Here is a 13,969-nt window from a genome sequence, read left to right as displayed (position 1 = left end):
GAGTTTGGCTAAGAATCTCACAACATTGCAATCCGGAAATACAACGGACCAATACAAAATATGTGTAACCTTTAACGTTATTAGATAGAACGAAGCTGACGGCACTCAGGTCTTTGCTATTGTTTTTTTTTGCCATCATGTTTACGAGTAATTCTCACTAAACAGTATTAACCAGACAATAAACGTTTAAGAGTACACCCAGTTTTGCGTTTGTCCGTTCTATTTCCGGATGGCAATGTTGTGAGTTTCTTAGCCAAGCGCACATCATCTAGTATAGAGACGCGAAAAGTTCTGAAGTGCCAATAGATGCTGTACGCTTGGCGAAGAAACTCACAGCAATGATGATGATGATGATGATGATGATGATGATGATGATGATGATGATGACGTTTATGATGGTGATGACGATGAAAAAAATGAACTGATTTATGCGGTAGAGAGTAGTAGACTACTTTTTAAGATGTTTATTTGCCCTCCTTTTGCGATGGGAAAATACATCGAACAACATGAAAATTGCACAGAGGAATAGAAAACAATGTTAAAGTTGACTTATAGATCTCTAGATACATTCGTCATACATAAAACTTTCGGAGTTACGTCTTGAGTTACCTTTTATAATATGGACCAACCCTCGTAAATAAGGGCTAGATATAAGAAGTTAAACTAAAAAGAGGAAGTGTAATGGAAAGGGAGGGGGGGGGGGGGGGAGAGAGAGTTGATACCTAGAGTCCTGGAGCCAATTTAACCCCCCGCAGCCAAGAGGGATTTCCTGCACGAATGTAAGAAGGAACAGGCTAGGGTACCTCAAAACTCAAAAGAAAGTTTACTTTTAAAGTTAGGAATTTCGAATCAATTTTCTCACCCCACATCTGCGCTAGATCATTTTCACAGTTACGCTCTTAAAGAGCACGTTTTGTCGGTAAAACAAATCCATTTAGCATTGAAGAAAAGACCTGTAATTTTTCTTAACTTGAAAATTTTATTTTATACTGACTCGACCTATGGATCAAGTCGGCCTCAGAAGTGACAACTTACCTTTGTATCTTATGAGGTTTTTTTTTTTTAGAACAAAAAACCTAAGGGGAAAACTTTTTTTTTAATTGTGTCAACCAAATCTTTTATAGAACAAGTATTTTCTGGCTTTCAGTCCGGCGTGAAAATATTCAACACTGGGTGACGAGGATTCAGTCAAAACATTTCTTCGAAATGGCAATGTTTGTCGTCTGCTAGTGGGGATTAAATCACGTGACTCCTAATTGATGAAGCAAGACAAAATCATGTGACCGGACACACCTCTTTCGAATGATCTTGTGACGAACCTCGGACTAGAAACCCGTCGTTTCTTTGTTGACTTATCTAAAGTTAAAAAGAAATCACACTCGGTCAAAGAAAAGTCTCGGTGTTTCAAACATGGCCGTGCTCTTTGTTCTTGCATGTTTGCTATCAATTCCCCTCTTTTGCAATTGCAATATAAACCAAACATATGTTCTACGTGATCATACAACTCCATACCAAGTTGGGCACTTCAACCAGTACATCGATCATTTCAATGAAATGAGCTATGGAGACCGTACTTTCAAACAGAAATTCCTGTATAACGGTAAGAATCACGACCTTGAGATCTGTCGTGAACAAATTATGAGAATATTTTGATTTTTTTTTCGGTTTTTTCTTTCTTTTTCTTTTACTTGATTCAAACGAAACCCCAGCAAATCATGAGAAATTTTTTCTTTCACCGTAATGGGAAATCTGTCATAACATAACATATAAAATCCCTTGAATGCCCTTAATATTATTAGTAATGCCATAAATCTATTGATTAACGATTACAATAATGATACACTGGTAAAGATAGTATTTCAACTTAAATGTACTCATGTACCTAAATGTGGTGTACAAACATACCTATATTTTAAAACCGTGACATGCAAAGCACACATACACACACACACGCGCGCGCAAAGAAACTTAATTGTATTTAAAAACTTACCCATTTCAGCTTTCTTTGCAGCTTTTTTTCAAAGGTGCTGTCAAGTCGGTTGTATAAAATTTCAACAGATTAAAAAAAAAGAGCCCCCCAATTCTCCAAAGAAAATAAAATCGTCTCTTTTTGAAATATCAGGGTGAATATAATCTCAACACTGGTGCAGGCTGAGTAAATAGGTTTGTTTCTTCCTATCTTAGGATCTAAAGTCTAAGCCATAACAATTTCATCTACAGATAGATTACAATCATTATCATCATAGCTTGTCGCTCCAACACTGAACCCATTCCACAGCATCTGGGGAGCAGACTCATGATAAGTGCAGCTGGACCGGACCCATTCTGGCATTCTCTAAGGATGTGCTCCATCGTCTGCTCCGAGCATCCACATGTACAGAAAAGAATAGAATAGAAACTATCGACGGCGCTTGATTAGGCCACTGGCCTGTCGCCGAGTCTTTCCAGTCACTGAATGTCTTGTTAACAACTGATCTAATGCATTTCCCTTCCTGATCATGTGATCAGGGGCTAGCCTACACTACACTTTCTCTACTGATCTTTTGATCCTAGCTATTTTGGGTGGGAGGCACTTCTACACTATGCACATAACTTTCCATAACAGCATCTAATCTATTCTTGAAAGCATTGACACTCAGGGCTTCAACGACATTTGCTGGCAATGCGTACACAAGCCAGTCTCAGCCAACCCCCACTTTTTCATGCTTCCAGCTGGACTCCCGAGGTTTGCCCATGCTCTGTTCAGTGTTACCCATTCATTCCTGGGGAGCTCAGTTCCGTAGGGCAGTTCTTTGCTCGGATCTTCAACAGCTTCATTTGCATGATTGTCCCACTCCCTCCATGTGGAAAGTCTATACAGCTGCACGGTCAGGGTTGATGCTTTCTTCCATCATGAAGCTGTTTCTCGACTTCAGTCTACTTGTCGTTGGGTTGTGGTCATGGAGGGGGATAGATTACAATAATAAGCCTTTTCTTTCATCTGCTTTGAAAAAAAAGTAATTTGTGACCCTTAAAACGTAACTTCCTTGATGTCGTAAGAAGACTCATTTATGGAATGGAGAATGACTTTGAAGAATAATTTTTAATTCGGCGCTGAAATCATCTGAACCAGGAGAGAGGTTCTTTTTTCTTCACCTTTTGTTTATTTCTGTGCGGCTATGTGGTCTTGTCGTATGACATTCGCCTTTGGACTAGAAGATACAGAGTTTGAGTCCCTCTCTGAGTGGCACATTGCTGAATTCTAGGAAAAGGCTCTTTACTCACATTCTCTCACTGTGCTCAGGTGTAAAATGAGTACCTGACCATTAACAGCGTTGTTTCTGTCTGACAGCACTGACAATGTAGATTAATACAGAGGAAGTCTGACTTGCCAAACTTATGCTGTACTACTAAACACGTTTTCGTTTTGTGTACAAACTCTCATTTTCTACTTTTTTTCAGGCTTAACAGTGAGGTGTCATGTACTCAATAGTTACTATAAAAAAGTAATAAACAAAAAAATATGTATATAACAGCTTCAAAAAAAAAAAAGAAATACCAAACACACAACGTTTCAGGCTCAAAACCCTTTCTCAACCAACAACAAAAGACATAAATTACATTACAGTAAAAACCCAGATAGGATGAGTTGTCTCCCTTAGTATTTCGTGAATTGATGACAAAGAAATGAATAAGTTATTATTATTCAGAGGACCACAGATTTGATAATTATTTATCTAGCTGGCAATATTTAGAGTTGCATGTCTCAAGTCATAGCTTCCACTCTTGCTGTGATGCATGGACATATTTGGATGGGATAGATGAAGATAATAATATTAAATAGCATTTATATAGCGCTTTACCCCGTTGTCACAGGCTCTAAGCGCTTTACAGTGATATAAAACAAAACATATTACTGTAAGACAAGTTTGATGGAATTCAATTTAACAAAAACAAAATATGATAATAGTATTACAACATTATGAGTAAAAAGATAAAACTTTAAGCGAGATTTGAATGTTGTCAACGAATCCGAGCATCTCACATGTGATGGGAGAGAGTTCCAAAAATGGGGGACTGAAAATTGAAAAGATTGTTCACCTATTTTACGCAATGGCTTAGGTTTGACAAGGATGGATTGGCCATTGCTTGACCTCAAGATGACTTGGAACCAATTGGCACCAGACTCCCAAAAGAGCTATTTTCTATATAAATCTTTTCTCAATTCTATCTTATCCAGTTCAACATTGGAAGGCGGGTGTTGGACCCATTTTTGTCTATACTGGCAATGAAGGACCTATTGAAGCATTCTGGAGGGCATCCGGCTTTATCCATGAATTGGCATCTGAGATGGAAGCTCTAGTTATTTTTGCAGAGCATGTAAGTTGTAAGTAGTGTTGTGTAGATTAGGAATAATTACAATAAACTCCAGAAGCATATAAGTTGTATGTAGGTGTTGTAGTTGTAGATTAGGAATTAGGAATAGTGTTGTAGATTAGGAATAATTACAATAAACTCCAGATCTTTTAACTATAAAGAACAAATTTAAATTAAATAAAACATTTTGCTTCCTCAAGCCTTTACTTTACAAAACATTCTGTTATCTTCAATCCCTCTCACATACTGACCATTCTAACTCTCTCTCACCAACTACACACTACACACACACGTACCAGACACTCACTCATTCGACCCCGATACACACAACGGTGACCATAATAGTGAACAGTTTTCACAAGTACTTTTTATCGTGATAGTACCAAGAAATAAAGTCATAGAAAAGTGATAGAGAGCAATAAAAACTTTCAAACCCACCACTCTGTTGTCACAACAACCCTGTCTTGCCTAAAGAGGGATGCCCTGCTATCAATTCCATCCACCATTGTTTTGAGCTCAAACAAGCAAGTTTTTAAAAACTCTATCCTTTCCAATTACAGGAAAATTGTCACATTTGTTACGATACAATGACCATTTTTTTTCTTGATCAGATTTGTCTTGTTTATCACAAAATTTGAAGAGAAAATCTTTGTTAAAACTTTAAAACTTCAGTGCTGGATTGTAAAATTGGTTGTGCTAATCAGATTATGTAAAACATGAACTTGTTGCTTTTGAGTTTGAGTTTTAAAAATCGATATTTAGTAAGGATTGAATTTCGGGAAATAATCACAAAAATAGTCTGTGAGAAGAGAGTTAATAAAATAAAGTAAAATTAAAATATAATTCCCTTTGTTCAGTCCACTGGGGAATTTGTCTTCAGGGTCTTTTCCAAGGGAAGACTAGAATGACCCAGGCACCAGTCGCAGTGCAGCACAAGCAAACTGAGTTAGGGCTCTGTAACTTGCTCAAGGGCACACAGCTTGGCGGGAATTCCAACTCGGTAAATTTCGGGTTCGAAGCAAATACCATACTGCTGGGGTGGTGACCAAAAGTAGTGCATATCTATTTAGAATAAAACAAGATTTCTTTCCGAGACATAAAAAGCTTTTAAAAGAAAGAAAAAGAGAAATAGAAGAATAACATTTTCTTGAGCTACCAACCCTTCCCTTCCCCCCTCCCCAACACACACACACACCACTTTTACGTTAGATATAGTTATAGACTTTTATTTTTATTTCTTCTTTATTTTCTGTGGTCAAACAGAGATTCTATGGGTCCTCTTTACCATTCGGTCAGGAGAGTTTTAAGTCGCCTTATCTGGGATTGCTGACCATAGATCAAGCCCTGGCTGACTACGCTGTCCTCATCCGTACCATCGTAAACGCCAACAACTCTACCAAGTGTAAGGTCATCACATTTGGAGGAAGGTATAGAATGCATTGGGAATGAATTTTATATCCATGGTTAAGTGTAAATGTTGCTGCTCGAAGCTCGAAGAAATAAATAATAACGTGGTGTTTCATTCATCCTGTTTTGTTGATAAAGGGGAAACCGGAAACGTTCATTTGATCTGTTTTTGTAATTAAATTGAAGCTTACATTCAACTTCACTTTATTATTTATATCCATGGTTAACAACAGCAAGAGTAATAATGATGATATAAAAATAATGATTTTCGGCACTCCATTTTTTGGAACGCTCCCCTCCCAGATTATTAAAAGTGCTGATTCATTATCAGCTTTCAGTTTCAAGTCTAAATTAAAAACTCACATTTCTGTCTCATTATTTCTATTTTGTAAATTCAGTTTCTACCTATCATGTGTGTAAAGTGTAATGTCTATTGCTATGTAAGACATTGAAATTGCTATGTTTTTATTTGACATCGTATCTCTTTATTTATTGTAAGGAATGTAAAGTGCCTAGAGCCTGTTGAAATTGGGGAAAGGCGTTATACAAATGCAATTTATTAGTATTATTGACAGTAATGATAACAATAAGACAGTGCTGCTTGATTGGAACTTGAGATTTGAGCTTTTTATCTGGTGCAATTTCCACTAAACGTGCTCAAAGCGCTTTACAAGCTCCGGTGTACAAGAAATAAAAAAAAGACACCAACAATATGATGATGATATAATAATGATGATACTTGCCAATTAGAAATGAATCGTGCTAACCTAAGCGAGTAAAATAAAAATGCTCATTAAATAACTTGAGCATTTATCTATAACAATATCGACTAAACATGCTCAAAGTGCATTACAAAGGGTCCAATGCCAACAGCAACATTTAGCCTGTAGGACAAGACATGACACCTATTAGGAAGTGTTGAAATTTATTTTTTTCTGATAGTGACAATATTGTTAAGAACCAGTACTCATTTTACACTTGAGTACGGTGGGAGAATGTGAGTAAAGAGCTTTTCCCAGGGACTCAACTATACACCTCTCAGAATGGAACTCAAACCCTGGACCTTTTGGTCTGAAGGTGATTGTCATACTACGAGACCATACTTTTTTTCTTTTCCTACATTTGTTACAGATACCATTAAGGTAATACATTCACCGTTAGGATGAGTTGATTAACATTGTGACCTCCTCCATCCAGCCAAAGGTTATTTTTCTATCCAAGATATTTCTGTGAATTTCATTCATTGCCTATGACCAGTGTTAATGTTCAATCCAGACCTAGCCATTCGTCTTACTTGCTTCATAGAGGCTGGATTGCCTCTGTACCTAAAAACTTAACCATTTGAATATACAGATTATTTTGTTAATGATAATGATGATGATAATTATGATGATGATGATACTAATAATAATAAAAATGATAATAATAATAATAATAATAATAATAATAATAATAATAATGATAGTAATAATGATAATGATAATAATGATGTCCTCCACCATCATCTCCATCGTCATCATCATCATCATCATATGGAATGTATTTGATCCTAAAATCCTCAGCTACGGAGGCATGCTGGCAGCCTACATGAGATTCATCCACCCTAACATTGTCCATGGGAGTCTGGCTTCCAGTGCCCCCATCTACATGCTGGATCCAAACTTTGACAGGAATTTCTTTTTCTCCAAAGTCACCAAGGTTAGTGTATGTAGATTACAAGGAATGAAATGAGTAGAAAAGTGCCAGAAGACGATAGAGAATAAAAAAACCTCACGGTGATGGGAGTGGTGGATATCTCTGACAGTGGCGCTACCCTCTCCTCTGCCAGGCAGAGTTGTCGTAACAGTAAGGTTGTGGGTTCGAGTCCTCATCACCGCAAAGTTTTTATGTTTTCTCTATTGTCTTTTGGTACTTTTCTACTCACTTCATTTCTTGTTTTTATCAACATAAGTGCCTGATCCACTCACTTTTCTGAATTAATATTCACCCCTATAAAGATGATTGTAAAAACAGATGATATCATTGAGTTGTCTAGTGGTCATTTTATTACATGTCCAGTAACTCCATCATGGACAACAACAAACAACAGGAAGGAAGTTCTATGATAAGAACAAACAAGGGGCTTTCACTCTTCAAGACTAGGTAACAATACATGGGACATAACTCTGTCATTACTACAAGTACCATAACAATTACGCAGTTATTTCCCATTCATTATAGTTTATACAGCAGTCACTACCTAACAGCTGGAATCAATCATATTCAGTTAAGGATGCGACGTTGGACTGAAAAATTTGTTGCAGGAAAAAGTAACTTTTTGTTCATTATTTCGGAATCCTCGTAGATGTCTTGTTATCTTCTCTTGATTTTCAGCGTGATCTACAGGGACAAATCCTCTCACTGACATAATATCATTTTTTTCTCTCAACTTTTAAACATTTCATTTGACAGGATTTTAAAGATGTCGATTCACTTTGTCAGAGTCTGGCTGTCCGAGTCTTCAACGTCATCAAAATGATGGTCAAGGATAAAACCAAGGGTAAGCCAGACATTTCTTGTCTTATCAAGTCTGATCAGGTACTCTTTTATTTTGGGCACAAAGCTTTTGATTCAGATATCGATAGGCAGACCTGTGGCTATGTGGTCTAGTGGTGTGACACTCGCTTATAGATTGGAAGGTCCTGGGTTCGAGGCTTTGTGCACTTTGAGCACGTTTAGTGGATATTACGTCATATAAAAATCTCAAAGTTCAAGGCAGACCTGCCTACTTTAAATTAAAGATTCGTAGTTTCCAGAGGTAAAAAAACAAACAAACTGGAGCTTGTTTTTATATAGTGCAATATCCACTAAACAGGCTCAAAGCGCTTTACAAGGGGTCCCTGACCAACAGTAGCAGGTAACAAGTAGAACAAGACCTGACACCTGTTAGGCGATATAACAATTTTTTTCTGACAGAGAGACAACACTGTTACTAGCCAGGTCCTCATTTTAGACCTGAGTAAGGTGGTGACAAAATGTGAGTAAAGAGCCTTTTCCAAGGACTCAACTGTGCACCAAACTAGGCTCGAACCAAGGACTTTCTGATCCGAAAGCAAGTGTCATACCACAAGACCACAAATCCACAAATAGTAGACATTATGGCTACCTTTATCAATGACCAAATTATCTTCAATACATTTGAATGATGCTTTAAACCCCTTTGTGTACTAGCTCTGGCACCAGAACATCATTTTCAATAAGTTTGATTGAATGAAAGATCTTTATATTGATCTCAGGTTGGAGCCCAAATTTGTTGTATGGTTCGTGCGGTTATGTGGTCTTGTGGTATGACATTCGCTTTTGGATCAGAAGTTCCTGGGTTCAAACCTCGCTCAGCGCATAGTTAAGTTCTTAGAAAAGTCTCTTTTCTCACTTTCTCACCAAACTCGGGTGTAAAATGAGTACCTGTATGTTAACAGCATTGCCTCTGTTGGACAAAATTGTGATATCGTATAACAGTCATCATGTCTTGTGTTGCTGTTGGTCAGGTACCCTTTCTAAAGCGCTTTGAGCACGTTTAGTGGACATTGGGATATATGAAGCTCAAGTAATAGTAGGTAATAGGCATGTCTGAATAGGTTGAAATAAAATCTCCAACTTGTCATTGAAAAAAACAAGTTTTAAAAATCAGCTTTTATATAGCACAATATCCACTAAACGTGCTCAAAGCGTTTTACAAGGGGTCCCTGGCCAACAGCAACATTTAACATGTAGTACTGGACATGACATGTTAAGTGATATTACAATAAAAGACTTGAACCAAAGTCTGAATAATGATCTCAGGTTTGAGTTTTCATAACAATATGGGGGGTCATCTTGACCTATCAAAGGGGTCCTGATGGCTCAGTTGGTAGAGGACTCGCATCACAAGTAAAGAGACCAATATCGATTATGACTAAAGTCAAGATTTTTTTCTGATTCCTCCTTTCTACCCAGCATGATTAAATAGCTGGATCCGTTCCTGTTCTTGTAAATTGCCACTGTAAAAAGTTATAGATATTTCACGAAATATTTAGTTACTCCAAAACACAACATTGATTGTTTTTCTCTCCTATTCAGGTTATAAAGCTATTTCTAGATATTTCAGTCTTTGTGATGAAATAAAAGACGACCAACAATATGATCGCTTCTTAGGCTGGATGCGTAACGGCTTTGTCATGCTGTCTATGCTGAATTATCCCTACCCCACAGAGTTCCAGGGACATTTGCCTGCTTTTCCTATTAAAGTAAGTGTGTTGACTTTTTCTTCTATACTTATATACACAATAGAATGACAAACAATACATATAATATTCATTGACAACCCATCAATGCGTCATGTGCAAAAGTAACTTCACACATATTTCATTTTTCACATGTTTTGATTCTTCTCTTTCTCCTCCTCCTCCTTCTTCGTCATCTTCATCTTCTTCTTTTCCTTCTTCTTCTTCTTCTTCTTTTTCTTCTTCTTCTTCTTCTTCTTCTTCTTCTTCTTCTTCTTCTTCTTCTTCTTCTTCTTCTTCTTCTTCTTCTTCTTCTTCTTCTTCTTCTTCTTCTTCTTCTCCTTCTCTCTTCCTCCTTCTCCTCCTCTTCCTCCTCTCTTCTCCTCCTCCTTCTCCTCTCCTCCTCCTCTTCTCTTCTCTCTTCCTCTCCTTCTTTTTCTTCTTCTTCTTCTTCTCTTCTTCTTCTCTCTTCTTCTTCTTCTTCTTTCTTCTTCTTCTTCTTCTTCTTCTTCTTCTTCTTTCTCTCTTCTTCTCTTCTTCTTCTTCTCTCTTTTTCTTCTCTTCTCCTTCCTCTCTCTTCCTCTTTCTTCTTCTTCTTCTTCTCTTCTTCTTCTCTTCTTCTTCTTTTTCTTCTTCTTCTTATTCTTTTTCTTCTTTTCTTTTCTTCTTCTTTCTTCTTCTTCTTCTTCTTCTTCTTCTTCTTCTTCTTCTTCTTCCTTCTTCTTCTTCTTCTTCTTCTTCTTCTTCTTCTTCTTCTCTTCTTCTTCTTCTTCTCTTCTTCCTTCTTCTTCTTCTTCGTCTTCGTCTTCTTCTTCTTCTTCTTCTTCTTCTTCTTCTTCTTCTTCTTCTTCTTCTTCTTCTTCTTCTTCTTCTTCTTCTTCTCCTCCTCCTTCTTTTTCTTCTTCTTCTTCTTCATCTTCTCCTTCCTCCTGATACAGAAACCATGATTTTATTGTTATGAGTGCTGTCCAAATATGATTGTTATCATGATTTATCTATTTATGACAATGTCACTGTTCTACAGACGGCATGTCATGAGCTGACTACGGCCCATAACCCACTCAACGGTCTGGCTAATTTATTGGGTAAGTTCTCATCTATTTCACTTCGGGGTGATACAAGTGTAGGGCTAGGGGAAACGATTGAGTCATGATTACCTTATCATGGAGCAATGGCCAGGGGAAACGATCGAGTCATGATTACCTTATCATGGAGCAATGGCCAGGGGAAACGATCGAGTCATGATTTCCTTATCATGGAGCAATGGCCAGGGAAACGATCGAGTCATGATTACCTTATCATGGAGCAATGGCCAGGGAAACGATCGTGTCATGATTACCTTATCATGGAGCAATGGCCAGGGAAACGATTGAGTCATGATTACCTTATCATGGAGCAATGGCCAGGGGAAACGATCGAGTCATGATTACCTTATCATGGAGCAATGGCCAGGGGAAACGATCGAGTCATGGTTACCTTATCATGGAGCAATGGCCAGGGGAAACGATCGAGTCATGGTTACCTTATCATGGAGCAATGGCTAGGGGAAACGTTCGAGTCATGGTTACCTTATCATGGAGCAATGGCTAGGGGAAACGATCGAGTCATGATTACCTTATCATGGAGCAATGGCTAGGGGAAACGATCGAGTCATGGTTACCTTATCATGGAGCAATGGCCAGGGGAAACGATCGAGTCATGATTACCTTATCATGGAGCAATGGCCAGGGGAAACGATCGAGTCATGATTACCTTATCATGGAGCAATGGCTAGGGGAAACGTTCGAGTCATGGTTACCTTATCATGGAGCAATGGCCAGGGGAAACGATTGAGTCATGATTACCTTATCATGGAGCAATGGCTAGAGCTAAAATAACAACACATTTTTGTTTTAATGGTAATAGTAATAAATAAATATTTATTGTCAACAAAATGGAAAATTTTCAGTGGTTTATATTGCTTGAACAAATTAAGTATAGAAATGTGTGAATCTTATAATAGTAGGATGCTCATAATAAATTTACTTGACAATTCACACAGACATCTTTTACAAATTAATACAACAGGAAACAAACAAACATGATAATGTTTTAATGCATTGAGATTAAGACTGATTGCAAATGTATCCACATCCAAGAACTTGACAAAGTTACTCACTTGTACCACTCCCTCCTCTTTCAATACATTTATTCTGACCTATTCTCTCTCACAACATTCCCCCTTTTCACACTCCCCCCTCTCTCTCTGCCTTTATCTCTCTCTGTCTCTCTCTCTCTCTTTCTCTCTCGCTCTGTCTCTCTCTTTATCTCTCTCACACACATACAAACGCATCAATCACTCTCTTCCTCTATCTCTTTTCTCTATTCCCCCCCCCCTCTCTCTCTCTCTCTCTCTCTCTCTCTCACACACACACACACACACGCACTCAATCACTCTCTCTATCTCTCTTCCTTCTCTATTCCTCTCTTTCTCCTCCCTCTCTCTCTCTCCCTCTCTCTCTCTCTCTCTCTCTCTCTCTCTCTCTCTCTCTCTCTCTCTCTGTCTGTCTCTTGAAATTATTTCCAATCAACAACGAGCGCATAACAATTTGGGTTAGCAGATGCCAAAACATGATTGTTCAAAGCGCTTTACAAGTTTCCCCAAGCCAACAGCAACACTTAACATGAGGACGAGACATAATGCCTGCCAGGCGAAATTACAATTGTTTTCTTCGGACAGACACAACGCTGTTATTGGCCAGGCCCCTGTCCTACACCTGAGAACGGTCAGAGAATATCAGGACTCAACTATGCACTACTCAGCCGATCCACTAGACCATAAAGTTACACATTTTATGAATAATTTATTTTCTTTTTCCAGGTGTTTACTACAACGGCACCAAAAGTCTGAGGTGTTTCAACGTCACCGATGAGTACATTCCATGTGCTGACCCGACCGGTTGTGGCGTTGGCCCAGACGCCATTGCTTGGGACTTCCAGGTACAGATAGTACCATAAAGAAGCCACTTGTTTTGTCAGGGCTTTTAGTGTAGTTATGTGGTGGTCTTGTGTGGTATAACACTCTCCTTCCAACTGGAAAGTCTAGAGTTTGATTCCTGCTTTGAGTAGTGCATAGTTGTGTTCTTGGAAGAGGCTCTTTACTCACATTTTCTCACCATACTCAGGTGTAGAATAAATACCTGACCATGAATAACATTGTCTCTGTCTGAAAAATTATTATAACATTGCCTAAGAGGCGTTATTGTCTTGTCGTACTTGTTAAGTGTTGCTGTTGGCTTGGGACCCCTTGTAATGCGTTTTGAGCATGTTTTTTTCATACTCCCATGCAAAACATGACACAACACAAAATGTGTAACTATAATTTCCAAGAACTCTAACATAATCACTGACAGCTGAACAACTCCCTTCCCACACAGCCAAACAACTCCCTTCCCACACAGCCAAACAACTCCCTTCCCACACAGCCAAACAAACTCTCCTTCCCACACAGCCAAACACTCCCTTCCCACACAGCCAAACATCTCCCTTCCCACACAGCCAAACAACTCCCTTCCCACACAGCCAAACAACTCCCTTCCCACACAGCCAAACATCTCCCTTCCCACACAGCCAAACAACTCCCTTCCCACACAGCCAAACAACTCCCTTCCCACACAGCCAAACATCTCCCTTCCCACACAGCCAAACAACTACAATACGTGCATGGTACAGTGTTATTCTGGGAAAGATGATTTTATATTCATCTCTAAATCATTTGTACAGTGACTGTGTCTTACTGCGACTATGTGGTCTAGTGGTATGACACTTGTCTCTAGATTGGAAGGTCCTGGGTTCAAGTTCTGCTATCGGAAAGTCCTGGGTTCGAGTCTCGCTCTGGCCGGCGCTTAGTTGACTCATTGAAAAAGGCTCTTTCTTCTTCTTCTTCTTCTTCTTCTTCTTCTTCTTCTTTCTCTCTTCTTCTTCTT

At 38.5% G+C, this 13,969-nt stretch overlaps 1 protein-coding gene across 1 annotated transcript in view; it reads left to right on the top strand.

Moving 5' to 3' along the window:
- The first annotated feature begins 1,313 nt into the window (after window positions 1–1,313).
- Window positions 1,314–13,969, top strand: part of LOC144980255 (dipeptidyl peptidase 2-like) — a 17,200-nt gene continuing 4,544 nt past the window's right edge. The window contains exons 1-9 of the mRNA XM_078927878.1: window positions 1,314–1,600; window positions 4,220–4,359; window positions 5,620–5,783; window positions 7,326–7,461; window positions 8,215–8,302; window positions 9,862–10,028; window positions 11,029–11,089; window positions 12,865–12,983; window positions 13,397–13,709. Of these exons, the coding sequence (XP_078784004.1) occupies window positions 1,411–1,600; window positions 4,220–4,359; window positions 5,620–5,783; window positions 7,326–7,461; window positions 8,215–8,302; window positions 9,862–10,028; window positions 11,029–11,089; window positions 12,865–12,983; window positions 13,397–13,709 (1,378 nt within the window). The 5' untranslated portion in view covers window positions 1,314–1,410. The remainder of the gene's footprint in view (window positions 1,601–4,219; window positions 4,360–5,619; window positions 5,784–7,325; window positions 7,462–8,214; window positions 8,303–9,861; window positions 10,029–11,028; window positions 11,090–12,864; window positions 12,984–13,396; window positions 13,710–13,969) is intronic.

The sequence above is a fragment of the Berghia stephanieae genome, chromosome 9 (genome assembly GCF_034508935.2).
Source record: "Berghia stephanieae isolate SIO BIC M18660-M18661 chromosome 9, UCSD_Bste_1.3, whole genome shotgun sequence".
In the NCBI taxonomy this organism is placed as follows: Eukaryota; Metazoa; Mollusca; class Gastropoda; order Nudibranchia; family Aeolidiidae; genus Berghia; species Berghia stephanieae.
Note: the sequence above shows the minus strand (reverse complement) of the source record. Positions and strands in the feature narration are given on the sequence as shown.